The following is a 26,823-nucleotide window of genomic DNA, read 5'->3' on the forward strand; positions in this document are numbered from 1 at the left end:
CTCCAGAGGCTTCTGAGTTGGGGTAATGTCATTTTGTTAACTGTGTACCTGATATGAAAAGGCATGTGGCGCTCCCCACAGTAACAGTCAGCTCGTTCATGGGGGCTGCCTCACAACAAGGCGCTCCTGGATGGACAACCCCTTCTGGTGTGAAGGTCGCTAGCGGGAGATCAGCCGACCGTGAGAGTGGAAATGGACATCCGGACGGGTAAATGCCTGCTTTCCTGAATAATGACTTGCGCCACCTAGGGGCGGCCGTGTGTTTGCATTATTACATTTTGTGTTTTTTTCCTTTCGCCTTTTGATAAATGTTTGAGCGTTTCCCGACCCACTTTTTGTTTTATTTTCCTAATTTTTTGAGATAGGAAAAGTGTCTCAAAAAACTTGCGCAGTTTTGTCACAAGTTCAGGGTGCCTTTAAAAAAAGTTCTAAATTAATGTAAAGAGGTTAGTAAATGTGTGTAAGGACCTGCGGGGGCAGTACTGAGCGTGTATCCATAGTTGCTCATCTCTCCTGCTTTATGATCCGACAGTATGAAGAACAACCACGCTTGTTATCAGACGCCCAAGACCGCCCCGCTTCACATGAAATCCGGCTCCAGATCTCGCCAACAGAGCAAGTTCAGGCTGAAGCGTTCGCTTTATAAGAGGAATGCGTCCGCCGACCGTGCGCCTAAACTGTGTCTGACCATCCGACGGCAGGAGATGGCAACTTACTTCAAGTTATTTGGTAGGTGACCGAGTTTCAGTCTCAGTTATTAAAACACTCCTTTTCTTCACTTGGGCCAATCGTTGTAGAGGGATAATGAATACATTCTGCGGGGCGTTGGTCCCGTATTCTGCGGGGCGTTGGTCCCGTATTCTGCGGGGCGTTGGTCCCGTTCACATCTGTGTAGATATTCCCATCGTTTGGCCGTCCACAGAGCCGAACAACAAGGATACCGGAAGCCTTAGGCTCATACGTGAGGCCGTCGCCCAAAGTCCTAGCCTCCTAAGGGCTCCTTCACACGGGCGTCTGCAGTTTCGGTCCGTGAAATACGCAGCGTTTTCACAGACCATAACTGAGCATATTCACTGCGTTTTGGGTCTTTTTTTATACGCATATTTATTGCGTTTTTCATGTTGGGCAAAAAGAAAATCCAAGAAGGCCCCATTGATTTCTCCTGCCTTCATACATAATCACCGCCCATTTACACGATCCCAGTGACTTTAACGGACAATTTTAGTCTGTAACTGGGATCAAAATAGGACATTCTGGGATTTTTTTAAACCCATTGAAATCTCCATTACCCCATAAAATCAAAAGGGGAAATAAGGAAATGTTTAATTTTGCTTTTCTACTTAAAAACTGAACAGACAGATGGAAATGAGATAGAAAACCCCAACGCCGATGTAAACGAGCCCTTTGGGCGGCTTCACACAAGCGTATTTGCGCACGTAATACGCAGAGAATAGAAGCCATTGGTTGCAATGGCTTCTCTCATATTATGCAGCATGCTCTATTTTAGTGCGTATTTGCACACCAGAAGTCCCCATTGGAGTCTATGAGGATGCGCAAACGTGCACATATGTACGCTGTACGTACCTGTGAACACCGGCACCTTATTTGTCTTAATAGCCATTTAACCCCTTGAGTGGCAGGTTTCCTATCACCCTGTCGTGCCCACCAGGGCAGGTTTTTTAAAATGGTCTAATCATTGAATTTCAACTAGTTTTGCAGTTGCGTCTCAAGAGCCATAACTTTTTCATTTTTCCATTGACATGGCCATATAAGGGCTTGTTTTTTGCGGGACAAGTTGTGATTTTTTAAACAGGGGGGAGGAAAAAAAGAAATGGGGAAAAAAGAAAAAAAGGGGCCATGTCATTAAGGGGTTAAATAATGTATTAACTTCCTTCTCTGGGTCATTACAACGCATGGATACCACATGTGTGATTGTATTTTTGATTTTTTACAAAGTAAAGGGAGACAAGTGTTTTTTTAATTTTTTTAATTATTTTTTTACTTTTTTTTTTAATTTTTTTATTTTTTTTTTATTTTTTTTTGTCCCTATAGGGGACTTCCACAGGGACCCATCAGGACCCCTGATCACATTCCAGGGGTCCGATGGTGACAGCCCTTTACATGCTGCAGTGACAACCCTTTACATGCTGCAGTCACATAGACTGCAGCATGTAAAGGGTTAACACAGCAGAGATTGGAGGTTTTCTCTGATCTCTGCTGTAAGAGCTAGTACCTAGCTGTCCTCTGACAGCTAACAACTAGCTCTCCCTGCCACAGAGACCATCGGCTTGCTTCTGACAAGCCGATGGTCTCTATGGCAACCTGTAAACAAAGCAGGACATTGCCGACATGTCGGCAATATCTTCTGCTGGTTTTTCAAAGCCCTTGCACTGCTCTGTGTGGGTCTGTGCAGGCAGAGCACACTGTCACAGCTTGTGGCATTGTGCTCTGCAGCTCCCATAGTGATACATAGCCCGGAAATCTTCCGGGCAGTATCGCTATGAGCAGTGGAGCTCGGCCCCGGAAATTTTCCGGGCGTGCCACTCAAGGGGTTAAATCAGGGTGGGGTGATTCCCCTGCACATGTGAACCAGCCTGCGCAAACACACACAGTACTTGCACAGGCACTCGCGCAAAACAGACTCCTTCACGGTGCAAAAACATTGCGCTACAACGTGTATTTTTCTGGTTACGCTCGTGTGAGGCCTCCCTTAAAAGCAGAGGCCCTTTTTCTTTTTTGGGGGGGAAGAGGGGCAGCTATGTTTACCGGTAAAGTGCTGTCATGGTGAGGCTTTACAACAGCCTAAGGGCCCTGTTACATAGAACGATAATGGGTCAGTGTAAACATTCCCGGCGACCGAACGACGAACAATAACTCCTTGGTTCATCGTACGTTCATCATTTGATTTTTTTTGCCCAGAGAAACTGAAGATCGTCCCGTTTAAACAGACAGTCGTTCATCTATGGAAGCAGAGGAACAATTACCGCTGGGACGACAGTTGTCCCATGTACAAGGATCCGAAGGCCTCGGTCAGACAAGCGATTATTTTTTTTTAAAATTCATGAATAGCTGTGCAAAAAGACAAAACAATAAAAAACCGGCAGCGTGTGTAGAAAAATCGCGTGAGCGGGTGTATTCGCACTGGCATGTCCTATCTTTTGCAGGTGCAATTTTTTAGTGCTTCTAAAAACCGTACATGTGAACGCTTTCATTGGTGACATTACATGTAAGCGTTCACAAGTAGAGATGAGCGAACGTACTCGGTAAGGGCGATTTCGCAGTCGAGCACCGCGATTTTCGAGTACTTCACTACTCGGGTGAAAAGTACTCGGGTGCGCTGTGGGTGAGCGGGGGGTTGCAGCGGGGAGTGGGGGGGGAGAGGGAGAGAGAGAGGGCTCCCCCCTGTTCCCCGCTGCTACCCCCCACTCCCCTCTGCAACCCCCCACCCCACAGCGCACCCGAGTACTTTTCACCCGAGTAGTGAAGTACTCGAAAATCGCGGTGCTCGATTGCGAAATCGCCCTTACCGAGTACGTTCGCTCATCTCTATTCACAAGTCTTGTTCTAAAAGAGACATTTAAGTGCGGCAATTCATACTAAGGCTCTGCTCACATTACTTACCATGGGTCAACAGATTTCAAAAATTGTGATGCAGTCTTCTTTATTCTTGTCTGAAACCTGCCGGAATCCAGAACTGTAATGTTATAAGATCCTGAAAAGCTATATTTTATCCTTTTTAAAGAAAACACAGGAAGCATTTAATTCAGTGTTCGCTTTCATTTACAAGTGTTTTTTGAACATTTTTATTCCAGATGATGATTTGATTCAAGATTTCTTGTGGATGGATTGTTGTTGCAAAATAGCAGATAAGGTAAAACCGGATTCGTGGTGTGTAAGTAGCGAATATTCCTTGTGGACATTCGTGTGGATATGATGAATATGAGGGGTGTTCAAGGGGTTAATGTGCATCTCAATAGTCTAAAAATGCCAAAATAAAAATCTTTGCCACATACTTACCTTTACGATTCCTCCTTGCCCCCCCAGTGGTGCGGTAAAGCTGCAGTCATACTTACTGGTTTGCACTTTGTGAATTTCTGAACTGCTGCAAAAAAAACCTGCATAAAAAACACATGCTGTTTTTAACTAAGCATGCAGTTTTTTATGCATTTTGATACGCACCACAAAAACACAAAGTGTGGACACAGCTTCGTGAGATCATGGCAGCAAGTGAGCATTGCTTCCAGGAAGAACATGCAACAGCCTCAGGGCTTATTCACACAACCGTATTTACGCAGGTATTTCGGCACGTAAAACAAATGCACCTACAACGTGATCATACGAAGGATTGGACTTCAATTACTTCATTCAGACAAACGTATTTTTGTGTAAAATAATCTTGCGTGAAAAAATAGGACATATGCGATAACTTTCACGCGTATATTTTATACAGCCTGTGAAAAGGCAGATCCTGACCTATCTTTCGCTGTGTTACGCAGCAAGCTCCCATAGACTTCTATGGCAGCTGGAAAAAAGAAGGTTGAGGGAGTTATCCTACATACAACACTGGGAAAAGAAGACAGCTGCCACGATCAGGCATTTTAATGCCATTCCGAGCGTTTTATTCCCATCGTTGCTTGCCAGTAAGCCCCCGGCTAGTCCAGCACCGATGACCGGCCTCGTTGGAAGTCGCTCCGATCGCTGGATTTTCCCATTTAATGTGGATTCACACTGAAACTGATCCACGGAAAACTTGTCACGTGATTTTATGCTGCGCTCCGGGGTCACGGGGAGAAGATCCATGCAGGGAAGCGCCAATCGTGAGAGGGCTGGGGGTCTAATAAAGGGCCGTTTAGTGTATAACTGCATAGTTTTAGAAGGATTTTCCTGCAATAAGTATTGATGTGTGTGTTGAGTATTTCGGCAGAGCCACTTCCATCTCCGCGGAGCCGTCCTGCACTTCTGACGCTGCTTTGGGTCCGGAGCGGAGCAGTTTTACAGATGTTGTTCAATCTCCTTGAAGGAAAACCCCTTTGATAAACAAGTGTTCTTTGTGATCAGATCTCACCTCTGTATTTCTCTCTTTGCACAGTACCTGTTAGCGATGGCCTTCGTTTATTTCAAGAGAGCTGGATATAATTTGGAGGAGTACACCAGAGCCAATTTCTTTGTTGCTTTGTGAGTAAATCTGATCGTTACACTGTGTTCATCTTAGAGTTAAACTAAAGAAAAAATAAGGTTCTGTTCAGTGAGGTCCCGTCTATTCTTAGTATTGAAAAAAGGCTTACCAGCAGCACATCACCAGAACCCAAATAGGGGAGGACGGGAGTAGTGCAACAGCCGGCAGAGAACTTGAACCCTGCAAAAGCCTTCATAGTTTTCAATGGGGCTTCTCAGACTAGGGTTCAAATGTGGCATTTCTAAGGCTGTGTTTTTCGAGTGCTGTATGTTCCATTTTTGGCGGTTCAGTGTTTTTAAATGCAATGCATCCCCATTGAAATAGATGCTGCACTAAAAGCCCAGTAACAACACAGCGGAATCCGGACTGGTGCCGGCCAGTGACCCCCGCGTACCTCTCCGGATATTTTCTCCTCTGTACTGCAGCTGTGCCAGCCGGTGCACATGTGCAGAGAATACTGCACTGGCGATGACACAGATTTGCAGCAATTTCGAAATTGACAATTCAGAATCGCCGTGGGTCAGACGGCTTCCATTGACTGCAATGGAAGCTGTCCGTGCAAGTCCCGCACGAAAATAGAGCCTGCTGCGATTCTTCCTCCAGAAAGAAAAAATTATTTTACATTTCATACTATGGTCAGACATTGCTGCGGAATCCGCTGACAGGCGCCCACCGCGGATTCCGCAACTACAATCTGCCCATGTGTATTGGGCCTTAAACAGCGGGGAGTGGAGGCTTCTCTGGTCCCGGCTGTTTGAGCAGGTACCAGGCTGTTATCCAATACCTGCACACCCACTCCTCATGCCAGGCTTTTGATGCAGCCGCTGTAAAAAGGCAATTGCATCAGAATTAGGGTGCCTACCCACTGGAGTTTTTTTTTCCCTGCGAAATTCGCAGCATTTTTTTTTCTGAAGAGGTCTATGGGACTTGTAATGCTAAAATCGCGATCACGCAAAATCGCAATTTACCGCAAAATCGCGGTAGGCACCCTTAAGCCCATTAATAGCCACCGTAAAAAGACGTATAGGGAAATTGTTAAGGGATTTAGGGCTCATGTCCACGGCCATGATGGGCTCCGCAAGCCGAATACCGCAGCGGAGTCTGTCATGGCGCCCCCTTCCCCAAAGACCCCATACTAACCTCTGGATCTGCTGTGCAGCTCCTGCATGATGCACCGGTGCGCATGTGCAGTACAGCACATGACGCGCCGGCAGTGTCATATGATGCAGCCGGCAGGGCGCGTATTCATGCTATACTTCCGCTGTGCTACAGCAGAAGTATAGCATGACAGCCGACTTCCATTGACTACAATGGAAGGTAGCTGGCCGCCCGTATTCCAACAGCAAATAGGACACGCCGCGGGTTATTTCACGCTGCGGAATTCCGCAGCATGAACATTGAGCTATTAAGTTCAATAGAACCTAATAGCTGCGGTTAGATGCGGAGTAACTCCGGACGTGGGCATTAGCACATAATAGAGCCATATTTTACTTCTGTATTTGCATCTGCAATAATAGAAAAGCACCAATTACAACAAAGCTGAAAATCTGCACGAAAAGCACAAAAAAACCACTGACAGAAATATGGAGCTTAAAATGGAGCTAGTCACCAAACATTTATCACTGAGCCTGACACTTATTTTATCGCCGGGGGCCCATTTGCTGTGACCCCCAGCGATCCCGAATGCCCCTGAAGTTAATAGGACAATGCTGTATTCCCATTCCTGGCCACTGCACAGTTTTTGGCTTCTGATGTGCCTGGGCTCCTTCACAACAGCTGATTGGCGGGGTGCCAGACGTCCGTCTGATATTGAAGACCTATCCTGATAGGTCATCAATGTAATAAGCCTGGGAACCCCCTTTATCCTATGAATGTCTTTAATAGGACTTAGCAGCTGTGGGCTGCATTCACACGAACGTATATCGGCTCGGTTTTCACGCGAGCCGATATACGTTGTCCTCATCTGCAGGGGGGGTGGGGGGGAGGATGGAAGAGCCAGGAGCAGGAACTGAGTTCCCGCCCCCTCTCTGCCTCCTCTCCGCCCCTCTGCACTATTTACAATGAAAGGAGGTGGGATGGGGCGGGGCTAAGTTCCAATAATCAGCCCCGCCCCGCCTCTCCCCATTGCAAATAGTGCAGAGGGGCGGAGAGGAGGCAGAGAGGGGGCGGGAGCTCAGTTCCTGCTCCTGGCTCTTCCATCCTCCCCCCCCAATCCCCCCCCCTCACATGAGGACGACGTATATCGGCTCGGCGTGAAAACCAAGCTGATATACGTTCGTGGGAATGCACCCTTATGTTGCTGAAAAATTGAGCAGTTTCTAAAGGAGCATTTAGACTAAACGATTATAATTACGATTCTAAAACTCGTTCAAACAAGCAAAAGTGAAAGGTAATTGTTCAGTCTAAATACGAGCTAATGAATGAGAATCATTCGCCTTTCATTCGTTGTTCAGTTTCAGCCGGCATAAAAATCATTGCTGGCTCGTTCACTTCTAGTCGCGTTTAAACACTTCCCACACAATGTATACATAGGAATGTGAAACCCTGAACGAGAAGTAAACGATTCTCAACGATGATCTGCCTGTCTAAACAGGCTGCTGGAGCGCGAACGAGCGGTTGATGATGTCACCAGCTTGTTCGCTCTGCAAACGAAAATTATTCCCATTATTCCCAGAAACACTTACAGACTGTGTTTACTTTACAGATATCTAGCAAATACAATGGAAGAGGATTACGAAGAAGCCAAGTATGAAATCTTCCCGTGGGCTTTAGGAGAAAATTGGCGCAACCTCTTCATAGGTTTTCTGACATCAAAAGATCATTTATGGTCTAGAGTAAATTACAGGGCAGCTGTGAGCCGACGGTGCTGTGATGAGGCGAGTTACTACTCTACAAAACTTTCCATAAAACTGCAGTGTATACTGTTTTGATAGATCAGTCAAAATGAAAATTTGTTATTTAGGCTGAATTGTAAATACATAACTTATCCCTGATCCCGAGTTATGTACTGTATTATACTCCAGAGCTGCACTCACTATTCTGCTGGTGGAGTCACTGGGTACATACATTACTTATCCTGTATTATACTCCAGAGCTGCACTCACTATTGTGCTGGTGGAGTCACTGTGTACATACATTACTTATGCCTGATCCCGAGTTACATCCTGTATTTTACTCCAGAGCTGCACTCACTATTCTGCTGGTGGAGTCACTGTGTACATACATTACTTATCCTGTACTGCTCCTGAGTTACATCCTATATTATACTCCAGAGCTGCACTCACTATTCTGCTGGTGGAGTCACTGTGTACATACATTACCTGATTTCACCCTTTTCAATGAATTTTACATGCCTATTGACTTGAATAGGCAAGTCTCATCCGCAAATTACTGTATATACTCGAGTATAAGCCTAGTTTTCAGCACATTTTTTTGTGCTGAAAAAGCCCCCTTGGCTTATACTCGAGTCAGAGAATGCTTAAAAAGAAAAAACTCCATACTCGCCTCCCAGCCGGCGTCTGTGTCTCTGGCGGCAGGCTGCTAGAATTCTCTCCGCTGTCATCCCCCGCGGTCCCCTTTGCTCGGCTCTGTTATTCCCCGCCGTCAGCGCTGTGTAAGTAAGAGCTGTGATTGGATCAAGCGCCGGCCAATCACAGCCGGTGCTCGATCATTCACAGCTAATCCAGTCGCTAAAGAATTCTCCCTGCTCGGCTTTCAAATCCCCTGCCGTCAGTGCTGTGTAAGTGAGCGCTGTGATTGGATCGAGCGCCAGCTGTGATTGGCTGGCGCTCAATCCCATCACAGCGTTTACTTACACAGCACTGACAGAGCCAAGCAGAGAGGACGGCGGGGGATGACAGCGGGGAGAATTGAAGCAGCTTGTCGCACAGACACCGACGCCGGCTGGGAGGTGAGTATGGAGGGTTTTTTTTTTAACCTAGTATATACCCGAGTATAGTTATACTCGAGTCAATAAGTTTTCCCAGTTTTTTGTGGGGAAACTTACTGTCTCGGCTTATACTCGGGTCGGCCAATACTCATAGATAAAAATAGCGCTCGCTGACTTTTTTTTTTCACGTGATCTATGTGTGAAAAACTGATGTGTACTTAAGGCTTTGTGCTGTTTGAGACTAGTCAGTTGGAGACTCAGACAGCACGTAGACTTCAAATTCACTTGTGTGCCTTAGGCCGGTTTCACACGGTCAAGAATCTCGTGCGACATTTGTGCGTTGCACGAATATAAACAGCATCCTTTTGAATAGGGTCATATACATGAGCTTTTTATCCCGCAACATGATGCAATGTGAAAAAAAAAAAGGTCCCATCTTTGGCCGTACCCTCGCATCTCATCACCTGTTGTTTTCAATGGGGTCGGCAAAGCATTGAAAACAATGGGAAACACTCTGCAATCCTCCGCCATGTGAAATAAAACAACAACAACAAAAAAATAGTGCCCATGGAGGGCATCCGTGGGTGCTCTGTTTTTTATGGATTATTGCTAAGCAATGTTAGAGAAAAATATTGGCTCTTCTTCTGATTTTTATTGTGCTCAAAAAAATAAATAAATAACTAAATGACGCAGTAAGCAACAGAAGTAAAAAAACGGACATATACAAAGATTACTATTACCTTACTATTCCAGGACGTAAATGTATGTCCTGGCTGGGAAGGGTTTACTGTGAATGGATATAAACTTACGTCCTATGGATGACGCAACTGGCTTCCCACTGAAACAGCAGGGATCGGTGAGAACACTGATCCCTGCTGTTAACCCCTTAATTGTGGCATGTAAAGTGTTCATAGAGGCGCTCCATTGTGACGTAATCGGTCTTCTGTAGAGATGAGCGAGTATACTTGCTAAGGCACATTACTCGAGCTAGTAGTGCCTTAGCCGAGTATCTCCCTGCTCGTCTCTAAAGATTCGGGGGCTGGCGGGGAGCAGCGGGGAGGAACGGAGGGGAGATCTCTCTCTCCCTCTCTCCCTCCCCCCGCAACCCACCTGTCACCTGCGCCGGCCCCCGAATCTTTAGAGACGAGCGGGGAGATACTCGGCTAAGGCACTACTCGCTCGAGTAATGTGCCTTAGCGAGTATACTCGCTCATCTCTAGTCTTCTGCCATGTAATCGCAGTGGGCCGATGGGTTGCCATGGCTACGGGATGCCAAACAATCACGCCCGGATCTGCTGAGACCTGGGATCACTATAAGAAATGATAATACATTGCAGTATATATGTACTGCAATGTATCCTCATAATAAATAAAATATATAAATATAAAAAATATTTTGTTATGGTCATAATTATAACAACTCGCAAGAAAAATGTATCCTGTCCTTAATGCTGCATGATTAACGCTGTAAAAAAAAAAAGACAAAATGAGAAAATTGATGTTTTTTTCTCCCTGCCCTCCAAAAAAATAAAAATTAAAAGTTATACAATACATTATATGTATCAAAAAAAACACAAAAAACCTATAAATACTACAGCTCGCCACACAGAAACCAAGCCTTCATACGGCCATGTCGATAGAAAAATATAAGAGCTATGGCTTCCGAAAAGTGGAGATGAAAATCCCCCCAAAAATAGTTTCGCCCTTAGGAGCAAAATAGGCCGCGTCATTAAGGGGATAAAATCGGTCTGTTTTTCAAGGACCGAAGTTGCACAAGATCATGTGAATAAGCCCCAAATGTTGTGGTGAAAATGATTCAGGTCTTCAAGTATGATTTACAGATATTTGTAGCAGTAGAATAAACAGTGCTTTACCTGCAGGTCATGGCAGTAGCACCGACACACTACATCTGGCAGCGTGAACGATCCGAACAGCACAGCGGAGCACTGAGAAACTACAGCGGTGATGAGTTTAGTATCCCCCGTGGACCCTGTGCCACACCACAAACCTGCATCCTCTGTGGCAAGAGTGGACGCTACCTAGGTCTGGGCCTATATGACTCTTCATCGGCTTCATCTGACAGCACATTACCTGAGAGAGGGGAGAGAGCGCCACACAATACTCCGGAGTCACCCGGGAACACAATGCTGATTGATCCTCCGCAGCTTTATCACTACAACCGAGGTTTGTACACTTTGTTTTATACTTTATGCAAATAACACTTATCCGTTGTTTAGTGAAAAAGTTATGCGATTTTCCAATATACATTATTAAGACCTCAGAGTAGGATCTGGCAACAGAGGACCCGCCTAAAAAAAAACTGAAAAAAAACTCCATTAAAAACATTGGGAAAAGCCAGCCTAGGGGGCGCTCATGAGACAGGATTATGGTCAGTATTTTGCATCTGTATTTGTGAGCCAAAAATCAGGAACCTGCGGAAAAAGTATAATGGAAAGATTTGCACCTCTTCCATATTTTGGACCAACTTCGTGTTTTACAAATACTGATGCAAAATGTTGCATACGGTCGTCTGAATGGGGCCTCAGAGGGAAATCACACATGCAGTTTTTGGTGCATATTTTTTTTTTTTTTTAGGAAAAGGAGTGGATTGCTAAATGATGGGAAACAAAGGACCTCTACCTCTCTTCCTGCTGGATCCACTTCTGGATTTGAATTAAAAAAACAGCATCAGGGCTTCAACACATGACCGTCATTTTGTCCCATTTTGTGGGTGTGAAAATCACGACCACAAAACGAGACAAAAATGAAACCACTAATTTCAATAGTTTCGTTTTCACTAGGGGATTCTTGTGCATTAATATTAGGGAAAAGATAGTGGAGGACCTATCTTCCTGCTGTTTTTTTTCAAACTTGCGAGCAATAGCTTGAAGTTTGAATATGGGAAGAGGGGGACTTATTTGTATAGCGCCAACTTATTCCACAGCGCTTTCAGATTTATTTATTTATTCCCCCACCACCACCAAGCTGGCTACTCATTTTACCGACCTCGGAAGGATGGAAGGCTGAGTCAACCTTGAGCCGGCTTGAACCCACAACCTTCAGGTCATGAACGAGAGTATAAGAACAGCATACTGCTGCCTTAACACTCTGCACCACACATCAAAAAAATAAATACAAAATCACTTGCGCGAATACACTCCGTATTAGCAAGTGTATTTGTGCATGAGCCAGTCTGAAGCTGCTGTTAAAGAGAACTGATCAAGTCCCCTAAGTGGCCCGAGCTTCAGGCAACACAGTATAGAGACAGAAACACCAATTTCAGCTACTTATACCGATCGGCGTAGTGTTTTTTCAAATACTACTTATGAAACAGGGCTGGACTAGAGAAGAGTCCAGTGAAGCTCCCGCATATTCCTATTTGCACACTCCCCCTTCCTTCTCCTCCCAGATGCTGATTGACAGCTCTCTCCCTGCGCTCAGTAATATCAGCATCTGACTAAACCTAATTCAACTCTTCCGTTAGGTTCCTTTTGTATAGGTTGACAATTGGCACATAGTAATGAACACCACTCAACAAAGCCTATCCATCAGCACGTGTTTACACACAACAGAAGATCCCAGGTATGGGGACAACCGATCATTAATGGGGTTGTATCACAATTACAAGTTATTCATAACTTGTTGATGGGCGGGGGTCTCGCAGCTGAGATCCCTACCAGTCTTGAGAATGGAACTCTTGTGTTCCCCTCTGCCTGTCATTGTGATGGTCATTTCTTCCCCTCAGTGACATCACTGTGAATGCAGCGCAAGTGCGGACAGCGCTCCATTCACTTCAAAATGGGGCTGACTGACATACCTTAGCAGGTGCCGCTCGGGTATCTCCGCAGTCCCACTGACAGTGAATGACACACTAGTGCGATTGCGAGAGTAGCGCTCCATTCAGTCTCAATGCACCCCCTACAGTGAGGATGGGGGACACCGGACCCCTGTTCTAAAGATTCATGGGGGTCTCAGCCGTGAGACTTCCACCAATCAGCAAGTTATCCCCTATCCTGTGGATATCCTGTTGATAGGGGAGAACCTGTAATTGTGCTACAACCCCTTTAAAACGATTGTTCATTCCCATACAGCTATCACTCATTGGCTGCACATCTCTGTGTTTACAAGTCTATGAGCAGCATATTAAAGTATCCATAAAAGACACAATCAGCTGACAGATGAGCATCTAGTCATTTGTTGGCCGACTGTGGTCACAGGCCTATAATCGGGCAGATGAATTCTCTTGCCTGGTCATGGGGCCGTATAAACTGCTTAATGATTTCCACCCAACCTGCACGTGTCAATTAGGAAAAACTTTTTCTGCTTCTGCCTAATTCAGATAAGCAAGGAAACGGCAAGACGAGGCAATGCGTGTGGTGCGAAGACAAGTCCGTGGATTGGTTCATAAGCAACGAGGATTAACGTCGTCACTTCTAAACTCAGAAGCCTCAAATATTTATAACTGTTTTATTCCAGGAAGTTGAATGTTCTAGAAAAATAGTATTTAACACAATGTAATTTATACACGGATTGGTTTAAATTATCTGTAAAGTCCTTGGCGTCATCTGGGGGCTCCTCGTTCTGTAGCTTCTGCTGTTGCTTTACATTTCCGCAGCTGCACAAGAAAAGCTGCAAAGCAAAATGAACATTTGATTAATTGCAATTTTAGAACAAGCCGGTGCCGGAACGCTGAAAAAAATTATTAAACAAATTACTGGTTTCTCCCATTATTAACGCTATGCAATTATTTTGCAAACTAGATTATGAAACTGCTTAACCCAAAGAGGAGGACTGCAATAAATGTCACATATGGATACACTGTATGTGAATGTTCGTAGACATTCTCTGCACTGCGGATACCTTGCGGATCAGAGGAGGTAAGTATATATAAGAGACACTATCTGGCACCTCAGCAGTCTATACCCCGTGTAATAATGTCCGTAACAACCAGAACATTCCTCTGAAGCTCCCCTAAACAAAGAGCTGTACTTACCTGTATGTCCTACCTGCCAAGGCAACGGCCGTGCAATATAAGGCAGCTGTCCAAACGGCCGAGAGCCGATCACAGAATCGTCCTCTAGAAAAAAAATGAAATATCAAGTCACCGTTCTGTAGTAACTAATGTAACCCTTTCACTGCCACAGAGTCTTCGCTTTCAGATGTTACTGTGACCTCTCCCCCCTGTACGGCATTCAGCGATATTGTGGGCTTATCACTTTTACTAATCACAATCATCATTCTCCCTCTATATGATGCTGCAACCCAACAAGTGCAGGAAATCCAAGTTTGATGGATTTCTTGTTGGGCCACGTTAACACGCAGGTTGTCATGTGACCGCCATTACTACTGCTACATTGCAATGTGACAGCGGCCTACTATGATCTTGTGTAGCCCAAGTGCCACATTTAAGGGGGTTATTCATACTATAATGAGTGTGAAATTCCTAGTCCAATCACTCTCTGCACCCAACATTCATCACCTTCATGAACGGCTGTTGGCATCCGCATCCTGGAGATTTTTGGTCTATTCATTCTTGGTACGCATGTCATGATATGTGACGCAAGTCAGCGTTTCTCAACCCCAGTCCTCAAGGACCCCCAACAGGTCATGTTTTCAGGATTTCCTCAGTGTTGCACTGGTGATGTAATTATCGTAGGGGCCTCAGACATCGCCAAAGGTGTTCTTACTATAGGATATCCTGAAAACATGACCTGTTGGGGGCGCTGAGGACTGGAGTTGGGGAACGCTGACGTACGTGATCTGCATGAACTCTGCACATCTGATACCTTTGTATTTAGTAGGTCTGCACACTGCCGACTTCGCGGTATTCGTCTGCATCTTTTATAAAGTGTTGCACTAGGATGCAAAATTGCATGAAGGCACAACATGATTGTAACATGCCGGGTAGCGCCAGGTGTCTGCATTCAGAAGACGTCCGTCTACGGGGGGTATGGTTTGATTTCAATAATGTTATCATTTGAGTTCTATTTGTATTGGTAAAAAGCATGAAAATTGTCCTGGCAGTGAAAGGGTCTGTTTTTGGCAGAAACAGTGCCGCTCGTCTCCATAGACTGTCTGGTATTCACAAATTCTCGGGGAGAATGCTGGTCTCCCGTGAAAAATCCAATTGCCGTTATTTCAGTGTGCCATATTAACAGATAAAACATAAGGAGGCGTTTCTACTCCTTCACGGAGTCTCGGCCGCCTTTCAACAATACCGGTTTCCGTTTCCTCTTATAATATATACTTAAAGGGGTTCTGACATGAAAAAAAAAAAAAAAAATTGCTCACCTTGCCTGGCCAGGACCGATCGCCAGGCATGTCCCCTCCATCCGGCATCATCTTCTGTGGCTTCTAGAAGCAGAGCAGGAGCGGTCAAAATGACAGCTTCCTGCTCTACTCCAGGCGTCAGCCACTTCCGAGGTGAACGGACGGGCCGCCCACAGCAAGCACGTCACAAGCAGTGCTTGCTGTGGGCAGCCCGTCCGTCCTGGCTGAACTCCGAGATTTTGCACGTGCACAGCGCAGGCGCGGCCTGTCCTGACTCCTGTCAGAGGGCATCTCTTCACTGTGCATGCGCGCGATCCCGGAGAGGGGGGGGGGGGGGGGGGGGCGGCCCATCCTTGGCTCGTCAGAGGAAGAAGAAGCCTGCTGGAAGATGACCCCCTGATGACGACAACAACAACAGAACACAAAGGTAAGCATTATCTTTTTATGCTTTAACAGCCAAAAATCGTGGGTTCCCTGGGTCCATTAGGCAGAGCAGGAACAATGGCTGTTAACGCACAAAAACATTATTCGTGTCAGAACCCCTTTAACTAAACACAGGCGGTGTACATCTATTAACCCCTTATGGCCCAGTAGACTGCATATTACTTCTGACTGCATGTATTCTCCCTAGTTAGGAGTTCAAGTTTAAAGAATTTGACAACAAAAAAAACTACACAGAATATATGCAAAAACCTGCGATATTATAAAATGCAAATGTACATGAATATAATACCAATGATCAAAACAGTTTTATAAGAACATACTGCGTTTCCCTGAAAATAGGTCCTACCCCAATAGTAAGACCTATTGGGCTTTCGGGGGAGGCTTAAAACATAAGGCCTCCCCCAAAAATAGGACTTAGCTCAGGTGGCAACCCCCCCCCCCCCCCCCAAAAAAAACACCACAATACTTACCTGCGTCCCGATGGTCTTCGGCGGCGTTGCAGTAAGCTGCGTCCTCCTCGTCTCACAGCAGATATCATTCACTGAATGGCTGTGATTGGCGCATCGAGCGCCAGCTGTGATTGGCTGCCGGCACTCAATTAGCCAATCACAGCGCTTGCTTTGCTGGAGGCGGGGTATTCAAAGCCCCGTCACCAGCAGAAGCTCCGCTGTGAGACGAGGACGCAGCTTACCGCAGCGCCGCCAAAGACCATCGGGAGGCTTTGGGACACCGCGAACCAGGTGAGTTTAAGCCCCCCCCCCCCAAATAAGACACTGTGCCCATTTTGGGGCAAAAAAATAATATAAGACAGTGTCTTATTTTCAGGGAAACTCAGTATGTGCATTATTCACCATTCTAAAAAATTAGAACGAACGGGTTCTCACTCATTGTTATATAAATTCATTATATCAAGTTTAAGATCTTTATAAAAGGAGTTTCAGCAGCTTTATAAAACTTTTTTGATTGCACACCGCTTGTTTTTAATTATGTATGTATATAAGAGGAAACAGAAACCGGTATTGTGGAAAGGCGGCCGAGACTCCGTGAAGGAGTAGAAACGCGTCGTCCTTATGTTTTATCTGTTAATATGGCACACTGAAATACAGGCAATTGGATTTGTCACGTCAGACCAGCATTATCCCCGAGGATTTGTGTATACAAGGCTGCCAGGACTGGGCAGGGAAGCTGGATCCTAATGAAACATGCCGTACTAATCGGAGTATCGCGGGAAGAGGGTAGGTGAGCAAAACCTCCTTTATATGTAACATGTCTGGTATTGCAGCTCAGCCGACATTCTACATCTACCGCAATCCAACTGTCTCAAAAACCGCCATTGAAGGGGAATTCTGTGTTTTTTTAACTGATGGTCATGGCATCATGACATGGAAATATAAGCCCTCCCCCGGCACTCATGATCCAATCACAGCAATCTCTTGCTGGAAGCGGGGTAGTCAAGCCCTGTTACCAGGAAGAGAATGCTCTCTCAGCACTGAGAACTACACGGAAGACTGCTGGAGCGCCGCAGCCCAGCGAGAGGGACCCAGACGCCGCCTGCTAGGTGAGTATTAGGACACCCCCAAAAATAAGACACTGTGCCTTTTTGGGGGCAAAAATATAAGAGCGTGTCTTATTTTTGGGGAAACGCGGTAGTTGTATGGACAGGGGTCCACCGCTAGGGATCCCCATCCATCAGATGATTGTCCCACCTGCTGTCAGTGCAGCAGGACGGACATCAATGGGAGCGCTGCGCTTACACTTCCTGCTCAGGACAAGATGTGACTGGATGAGGGGACAGGTCATCAGTCAAAAAAGGAGAACCCCAGCCATCCTCTTCAGGCTGCAGTGGAAGCCTGTGAAGGGCCATCCAGCCACATACTCCTCTGCCGTTAGTGTATTTCCTATGCAGATGCCTGGGTGGCTCACAGCAATGCCTCCTGGGAGTATTTACCCAGCAGTAGCTACAATCAATGTAGTTCTCTCTGTATTAGAGATATCCTAAACTTGGAAGGACCCTCACCGACCGCTGGAATAACAGACCCCGCAGCACTTCACTGAGGGTGCTTTTAGACGGAACGATTTAAAAAAAAAAAAAAATCGTTCAAACGAGCGAAAGTGATAATTGTCCAGCCTAAACGGGAGCGACCGGCCGACGAGGATGGTTTGCTTTTCACTCGTCCTTCGTTTTATGCAGACATAAGAACCATGGCCGGCTCGTTCACTTATCATGCGGTTTACCCAGCGCTCGTTCAGGCGCTCTCATCACTTATGCAGCAAAGACTGAACGATTCCGAAGTATTTCTTGTTTGAACGAGCCAACGATGTATCTGCCGGTCTGCACGAGCGAAGCATGACGAATCGGCTCACCTAAGAGGCCCCTGAACTCTGCGCCCCTTCTAATTCTAGCTGGGAGATTTCCATACCTTGAAGTCCTATTACACAAGTACTAGCGGCCGCCTGATAACTGCGAGGCAACTGCAGCCCAACAAATAGTGCAATTACATGGACCTGTGTGATGACGCCCTAATGCAGACTTGATTCATCTTACCCTCTGTCTGACCATCATCATCATCGGACTGATCTTGTGTTTGGCCTTCAGCAGTCACGTTGCACTGTGGTGTCACCCTCTTGGAGATTCTGCCGTCCTTGCGTAGCACGGGGGCCACCAGCCAGTTGGTAACGCTGACCTCCATAACCTTCTCACAGATTAGGGGAAGTTGACAAGAGCGAATACCCTCCAAAAGATCGATCACCTGCGTGATACTAGAGGAGATAAAGAGGGGTTTGTAGCATCTACTGTACATCGTTTATGTAGTACTGCTTGATACAAAGTCTACTTCCTGTCGCCGTCTTCCAACTCCCAGAACTATTTTTTTGTTGATGGGTTTTGTTTTTTGAGATGCATGTGACTTTTTGTTCAGTTTACGTTGAACTTTGTGGTGAGGCTGGTGCTACCAAAAAGGCCCGATCTAGCACTGCATGCGGGATGAGTAATGCGATATTTTAATAAGTTGGACTGTTATGGATATAGTGCTGCCTTTTTAAAAAAAATTTTGGTCTGACAACCCAGAAAAGGTTTTGTTTTTTTTTACATTTTTATTTTTTGAAGTAATTAAAATCTTTATTTTACTAGTTTTTACTTTGTTCTAGTCCATCGATTCGTTTCGCCACTTATACAGTATACTACAACGCTATGGTACTGCATTACATTATATTCTGACCAACGTTCTATTAAGCCCTGCCACAGGCCACAAACCTCTTCATAGGCAATTAAGGCAGCCCTGGAGGCCTTCAGAAGTTCCCGGGCTGCCATGACACCCGAACAGCACCCCATAAATTCATCACAGGGAGGCCATTTGGGACATCTCAATCCTGACTGAGACATTCAAATGCTGCTGTCAGAACCGACAGCAGCGCTCAGGGTTATCGCGGGTTGCGGCTATTGCAAGCAGGCATCGGCTGTTAAAGAAAGTCGACTGCTGCCAAGTATGTGGTAGGCTCGGCTCCTGAGTCCACTCCACACAATGGCAGCTGAACATCGGGAAGGGGAGATATACTGAAACCTCCACCTGTCCTGCAAAAAGGTGAAAAACATTTTAGTGCAGACTAAGGGCGAGCACCCACTGGCGTTTTTTTACCTGCGTTTTGCGTTTTTCCTGCACAGGCATAGAGATAACATGTGTTCCTGTCCACTGGCGTTTTTTTTGCGTTGCGTTTGCGTTTTTAACATAGGAACTGTCAGTTGCATATGTGTCCTTATTTTTCTCCTAATGCACCCATGAAAGTCAATGGAAATTAATGGAAAAGCCGCGAAAACGCCGCGAAAAACGCCGCGAAAAAATCGCGGGAAACGCGGCGAAAACGCTGCGTTTTTTTCCCGCGGAAAACGCAAACGCCAGTGGGTGCTCGCCCTAAAACACGAAAAAAATCCTTAAGAATGTCGTTTTGCAAAAAGGTGAAGTTTTGCTCCGTATATGAAAGCTCAAAAGACTCCTGGTCATAAAGGGGTTAATCCGTGCAACCGCACCAGCCTCCTGTCACTATTGCATCGGGAAAGAAAAGGCGTCTGACTGACCCGAACTTGGAGCACCATAGAAGTCTACGATGTTCTAAGTTTGGGTCAGTAGACCCACAAGTGAAGCATTATGGGAGAGCGCATACACTGAAGTGAAACCGGCCTTCGGTATTGCGGTGGGTTATCTGAGCTGGCCACTTACTTAACTACATACACGGCACATACAGCCCCCTGCTTCAGATTTCGGACTATCCCTGGCAGCACCACTTGTGGGTTCAACATATCCAAAGCCACCTGTAAGACAAGAAACACGGGACTGAAGACGAGCCGGTAACGGGCGACACCGCAGGAGGCCCGAATGTTACTCACTGCATCAAACGCCACAGCCTTGAGGTCAGACATGGCGTCCAGCACGTCCTTGTTGATGAAATTCACATTATCCGGCCAGCGTCGCCCGCTTCCAATTTCCCACGCCGACTTCCATGTTAAGAAGTTCTTCCTGGATGCATAGTGGTGGTCAGAACGGACTTCAACGCTGTGGATACATCCCTCCGGCCCCACTGGAAAGGACGCAAAACGGAACGATGTGTACAGTGGTGTCACAGGTTATTGGCGGGGTCACCCCAAAGAGGAACACAAACTACCATATACATCTATAGGCAAGATATAGGCAGCCAGAATACTAGCAGCACGGACCGATGCAGTAAGGGGGCCCGAACAATGGCGATAAAACTAGTGAAACCCGTGCTTTTCAATGGTTTCATTGATATCTGAGAGGTTTTCACTCATTCAAGATTTTAAAATCGCGGAATGTCCGATCGCGTTTTGTAATTTTTATCACCCATGTTTTCCTGTGGAGCCTTCATTTTATCGCATCACAGCGCACAAACTTGCGATTATGCGTTTTTAACAATAGAGGCTCCTTTTATCTTTGGTGTGAGAAAACTGCGAGCGGCAACGATGAATGAATAGCTAAGAGCTATCTGCCATTGGCTGTGTGCTCAGCCAATAGCTAAGCACTAGCTGCTATTGGCTGAGCCCTCAGCCAATCCGCACAGCCCTTTCAGGAGGCGGGGATTTTTAAATCCCCGTCTGCTGAAAGAGCTCAGTAGCAGTGCCGGGGAGCCAGCCGGAGGACGCGGCTGACAGCAGGAGAGGTGAGTAACTTATTTATTTTTTTAACCACTTTTTTGATGATTATCGGCGAAGGGCTTACATTTCAAGCCCTTCACCGATAATCATTCTGCGGGGCTTGTCAGAAACCACCGCTTTCAATGGAAAGCAATGGGATAGCATCCCACGGACTTATGCCACGGACTTCTGCCACAGCTGTGGCAGAAGTCCGCGGCATTCTCCATATCTTTTCAATGGGGCTAGCGCTGCTGCCGCTGGCCCCATTGAAAAGACTGGCAATGTCGCAGCGATAGCCCAGCAATTTTCTCACACTGCTCTGCGAGAGTTTTCACTTACTCTCGCAGCGCAGTGGAGAAAAAAACGCCAGTGGGTGGGAGCCCTTAGTGTGGTTTTGGTGCATATGCACAAACCGCTTGGGAACATGTCAAAGAGATCGCAGCAATGATGACTCCTCCCAGATCTTCTCCGATCGACAGAAACAAAAAAAAAAAAATGAAAGAAGATAAACCCAAAAATGTCAGGTCTTCAAAGGGTTAAGGAAGCAGGAGCTATAATGCCACCCCCTCTTTGAAGCTGCAGGGTGCCGCCTGAGGCCAGAGGTTTAAGCTGCCTCATGATGGGAAGTCTCCGGCCAATCACACGGCTGGATTTCCAGGCTCCGTGCATTCAGTGGACAGCATTACAGCCCACGAGGCAAGTCAGACGAACGACTGGTCCATGTAAAAAGTAGTTGCTGCCTGTCCGGAGAGCAACACGCAGGGTCTGTGGAGATCGGACAGTGCGCCGATGAGTGTCCATGCGCGGTCTAACGCGAGGTCGCCCGAGCCGCTCGAACACAAGGCACATGAAGCCACGTGGAGTCGGCCTTACGCTGAAGATTAACTGAGCCATTCACAATCCACGAGATCTCAGAAATCGCCAACATTTCCGCAAAGTCGCGTTATTTTTACGCCGCGTTCCTCTCATATTAGACTGTAAGTAATATCATACCTACCCGCACGTGACAAGAAGAGACTCAGCGCTCCAGAACCCGATCCCGCCTCTAGAATCACATCCCCAGGGTTCACATCCATCATCAGCAACATGGTGGCCGCGTCCTGGAGGTGACAGTACAGTCAGCGTTACAGAGACACTCCGGCAGGTAATGTATGACTATGTGGCGGTATAACCCATTCACTGGGGCGCAGGGAGTAATGGGTATTAAGGGGTTGCGGCTCACCCATACAGCCCCGCTCACTCAAAGGGGGTTTCCAGGACTCAGATACTGAGACCTAGTCTCAGGTTAGGGTCATCAATATCAGATCACTGGGGGTCAACTGCCTGGGACCCCCACTGATCAGCGGTAACCCTACAATGAGGACGGGGGATACGGGACCCATGTTTTTGATATCAGCGTTGGTCTCAGCGGCGAGACCCCCACAGATCTTTAAGTTATTCCCCTGTGGATGGGGAGAGGACTTGTAATTCTGGTACAACCCTTTTAAACCCCCTTCACCGAGGCTACATTCACACAAGCGAGCGCGATATGGTGTCGAGAAACTCGCCGGATATCGCATTTGCCAACGTGCGTTTTACCCGTGGATGTGCGCTTTCATGCAAAAACGCCTTGTATCTCTTCAGAGAAATTGCGTTCGTCCGGCGTATCAGAGGATCGCACGTGTTTCATTGGGAATCACCGCATCGTGCTTACGTGCGCATCACACGGCGGGCGATGCATTTGACTGTCCCATTAAAACAATGGCCGGTGGACACGGAAAAAATTGGACATGCCGTCATTTTTTACCTGGCAGCATCGCTCGTGTTCATATTTGCGCGGCTTTTGCGCTCGTCTGCATGTCACCTTCCACCTTACTATTCATTGCTGGGGCATTTTGGCATGAAATCCGGGGGTCTCATATTCCGCAGCTCATCGCCCTAACTGACCACCATATAAATAAAGCCCCCGATGGTTAGAAGCGGGTCAGGTGCAAACCTTTGGATAGGAGATGGTGGGCCCCCGCCTCATGTGCAGGACGTATTCATCCAGCGAGGGTCTCTTCACCAACAGCTGTTGCCCGCTGGACATCCTGACTCTCTCGCCGGGCAGTCTGCCCAGCAGCGCCTTGTAGTCGATGGCCCCCCAGGTGGTGACCAGTTTCCCAGAGTTCTTCAGGATGAACATCTTCCTGAACATGGTGTAGTATCGCTTCTTGTACTCTGCGATCAGCAGATCTCCGGGCTGGAATGGGGCGACCAGCGATGGCGATTCTGGGGGGCTGCGCAGATTGGGGGAGACATTGTTCTGTTGGAGGGACGCAGAAGGAAGCGGCTCAGGGCTGCCAGGGGCTGTGCTTTCCTGCTGGGACGATGGGTGGCTGAGGTGGTCCTGGTGGGACGATGGGGGGCTGAGGTGGTCCTGGTGGGACGATGGGGGGCTGCGGTGGTCCTGGTGGGACGATGACGGGCTGAGGTGGTCCTGGTGGGACGATGACGGGCTGAGGTGGTCCTGGTGGGACGATGACGGGCTGAGGTGGTCCTGGTGGGACGATGACGGGCTGAGGTGGTCCTGGTGGGACGATGAGAGTTCTGAGCCTTGCAGATCTCTGAGCTCCTGTGAGATGCACTCCGGGGGGATGAGACCCCTTAATCTGTCTAACGGAGACAGAGACCTCCTCCTCTTTATGCCCAGGGCGCTGGGGGTGAATGTGGGGGCTTCAGGCCGCCCCCCTCCTCCATCTCCTTGCTGTGAGTTACAATACTTGATACAATGTTGCAGCTGCTCCGGGATCCGCAGATTCCTCGCACGTCCGGCAGGGGGCGTCCGACACCAGAGCGCTACAAAGCAGAACCGTCTACCTGGACGGAGCGCCGACATCCCGGGGGGCTGCAAACCCCCCAAGCCCCGGGACCGGCGATCAGCACGTCATCAGCCGGCGACAGGAAGCAGAGCACGCACGTGGGGAAGCAGCAGTCCTCCCCATGTGCCACCAGGGGCGCTGCGGACTGATGGATTACAGGACCCTATAAAGCAGCAGGGGATGGAGAATATAAGCAGCCCGCAGATCCCGCAGGTCACACAGGGCGGTTATTACTCCGTTATTGGTAGCTGTGCCAAGCTGGAAGAAAATGGTTCAGTGTAAACGCTGCCTGCGAATGGGCGGCCGACCAGAATTCGCTAATCGTTCGTTGATCGGTTTAGGCATGCATAGAAATCGTACAACGATCGGCCGTGTAAAGAGTCATCTATGAACGACGGCCTGTTTACTGCAAATGGGGGCCGTCGGCTGGAACGATCCCCCTCCATTCACTGACCGACCCCCCTCAATTCACTGAACGATCCCCCTCCATTCACTGAACGATCCTTAGGCCCTCTGCACACCAAGCAGCATCCGGCCCTGCGCCCGGCCGGTGACCCCGCTGCATATTAACACTAACTGCTTAGGTTAAGCAGCGCTGCTGATTAGAGCCACCAGATTGGCTCTTCGGCACCACGTGACTACACAGCGTGCACGCGCATTGCCTTCAGCAGCCGTGCACTACACACTACACTTAAAGGGATTGTCCCGCGGCAGCAAGTGGGGTTATACACTTCTGTATGGCCATATTAATGCACTTTGTAATGTACATCGTGCATTAATTATGAGCCATACAGAAGTTATTCACTTACCTGTTCCGTTGCTGGCGTCCTCGTCTCCATGGTGCCGTCTAATTTCAGCGTCTAATCGCCCGATTAGACGCGCTTGCGCAGTCCGGTCTTCTCCCTTGTGAATGGGGCCGCTCGTGCCGGAGAGCTGCTCCTCGTAGCTCCGCCCCGTCACGTGTGCCGATTCCAGCCAATCAGGAGGCTGGAATCGGCAATGGAACGCACAGAGCCCACGGTGCACCATGGGAGAAGACCCGCGGTGCATCGTGGGTGAAGATCCCGGCGGCCATCTTGGTAAGGTAAGTAAGAAGTCACCGGAGCGCGGGGATTCGGGTAAGTACTATACGTTTTGTTTTTTTTTAAACCCCTGCATCAGGTTTGTCTCGCGCCGAACGGGGGGGCTATTGAAAAAAAACAAAACCCGTTTCGGCGCGGGACAACCCCTTTAAGCAGCACGGGGTTAGGTTTAGGGTTACGGTTAGCTAAACCTAACCCTAAACCCCAACCCTAAACCTAACCCTAAACCCTCAAACTAATCCTACACCTAACCGTAACCCTAAACCTAACCCCGTGCTGCTTAACTGTAGTGTGTAGTGCACGGCTGCTGAAGGCAATCCGCGTGCACGCTGTGTAGTCACGTGGTGCCGAAGAGCCAATCAGGTGGCTCTAATCAGCAGCGCTGCTTAACCTAAGCGGTTAGTGTTAATATGCAACCCCGCTCCTCTGTCCGGATTCTTCTTTTTCTGTACTGCAGGATCACCAGCCGGCATGCATGCGCAGAACAGATAGAGCCACACGGTCGCTAGGCGATGATACAGCGCAGAACAGATAGAGCCATACAGTCGCTAGGCGATGACGTGGGTCCTGCGACCCTTCTGGAAGGACCGCGGGAAGGAGGGCTTCCATTAACTTCAATGAAAGCCATTGGTGCGAAAAACCGTACAGAATGGAGCATGCTGCGATTTCTCTGCCACAAGTGGGTCTCCATAGGAGGCTATGGGCGGTATTTGCTGTGGAATCTGGGGGCAGCCGCTGGCCCCAAATTCTGCAAATCAAATGTGCCTGTGTGCAGGAGCCCTTACTCTTGTGTGACAGCACGCCTCCCAACTTTACAACTTCACACGTTCCCTATGTGGGGGATTAAATTATGCATGTGAAATGCCCACAATGTAGCGCGCCGCAGACAATTATCCCTAAATTAACTGCTAAGAAATCTGATTGTAATTCTTAATAGTACAACAGTTCATAACATAAGTACGGCACCAGAACTAAACTCAGAACATAAATACAGCACCAGAACCCACATCAATACATAAATACAGCACCAGAACCAAGCTCATAACATAACGCACCAGAAGCAAACTTGGTACATAAATACAGCACCAGAACCAACATCAATACATAAATACAGTACCAGAACCAACATCAATGTATAAATACAGCACCAGAACCAAGCTCATAACATAACGCACCAGAAGCAAACTTGGTACATAAATACAGCACCAGAACCAACATCAATACATAAATACAGTACCAGAACCAAGCTCATAACATAACGCACCAGAAGCAAACTTGGAACATAAATACAGCACCAGAACCAACATCAATACATAAATACAGCACCAGAACCAAGCTCATAACATAACGCATCAGAAGCAAACTTGGTACATAAATACAGCACCAGAACCAAGCTCATAACATAACGCACCAGAAGCAAACTTGGTACATAAATACGGCACCAGAAGTAAGCTCATAAAAGAAATACAGTACCAGAACCAAATTCCTGCAGTGGTTCTCTGCTACCCGCAGTGCGCATCCATTCTCAGAGTCACATGTGACATGGATGACATCTCCTGCATCATCGGCAGTCTCATCCAAATCTGCGCTGTCTTACGGATCGGCACATTTGCAGAAGAGTTGGTTGATTTTGCCCACAACAGGGCTGAATGATATGCACATATTCCCAGGAGTCTGGCTGTGGTTTGTGAGAAACGGACCAGCTGTAGTCAGTCTGTATGTCTGTTCCGCATCCTTGTGTTTGTATTTTACTTCCGTGTCATCCGCTTTTTTTTTCTCGCATGCAAAAAAAAGTAAAAAAGATCATATTTCTCTAGCATTGCTCAGTAGTGACCGCAGCACCCAGACGCCATCCGGACGCGCTCGCTTTTTTTTTCTCACCCAGTGACTTAAATAAGTGACTGTTGTCTAAGAAATCGGACCAGATTAGGACCGGACGCTATTTTCTTTTACATGAACCACCGTGTAAAAGACAACAA

At 47.4% G+C, this 26,823-nt stretch overlaps 2 protein-coding genes across 2 annotated transcripts; one reads left to right on the plus strand and one right to left on the minus strand.

The window, feature by feature from the left end:
• The first annotated feature begins 533 nt into the window (after window positions 1–533).
• On the plus strand, window positions 534–13,630 carry SPDYA (speedy/RINGO cell cycle regulator family member A). Its single transcript, XM_066595105.1, has 6 exons — window positions 534–729; window positions 3,813–3,871; window positions 5,090–5,175; window positions 7,881–8,052; window positions 10,946–11,249; window positions 13,405–13,630. The coding sequence occupies exons 1-6, from the start codon at window positions 534–536 to the stop codon at window positions 13,485–13,487; spliced, it is 900 nt and encodes a 299-aa protein (XP_066451202.1). The 3' UTR covers window positions 13,488–13,630.
• TRMT61B (tRNA methyltransferase 61B) lies at window positions 13,519–24,317 on the minus strand. The gene is made up of 7 exons (XM_066595104.1): window positions 22,898–24,317; window positions 21,920–22,022; window positions 20,161–20,351; window positions 19,994–20,085; window positions 18,325–18,539; window positions 14,059–14,142; window positions 13,519–13,694 (listed from the first exon to the last, which is right to left on the minus strand). The coding sequence occupies exons 1-7, from the start codon at window positions 23,777–23,779 to the stop codon at window positions 13,627–13,629; spliced, it is 1,635 nt and encodes a 544-aa protein (XP_066451201.1). The 5' UTR covers window positions 23,780–24,317; the 3' UTR covers window positions 13,519–13,626.
• Between the last annotated feature and the right edge of the window lie 2,506 nt (window positions 24,318–26,823).

This window comes from Eleutherodactylus coqui, chromosome 3 (assembly GCF_035609145.1).
Source record: "Eleutherodactylus coqui strain aEleCoq1 chromosome 3, aEleCoq1.hap1, whole genome shotgun sequence".
NCBI classification, from domain to species: domain Eukaryota; kingdom Metazoa; phylum Chordata; class Amphibia; order Anura; family Eleutherodactylidae; genus Eleutherodactylus; species Eleutherodactylus coqui.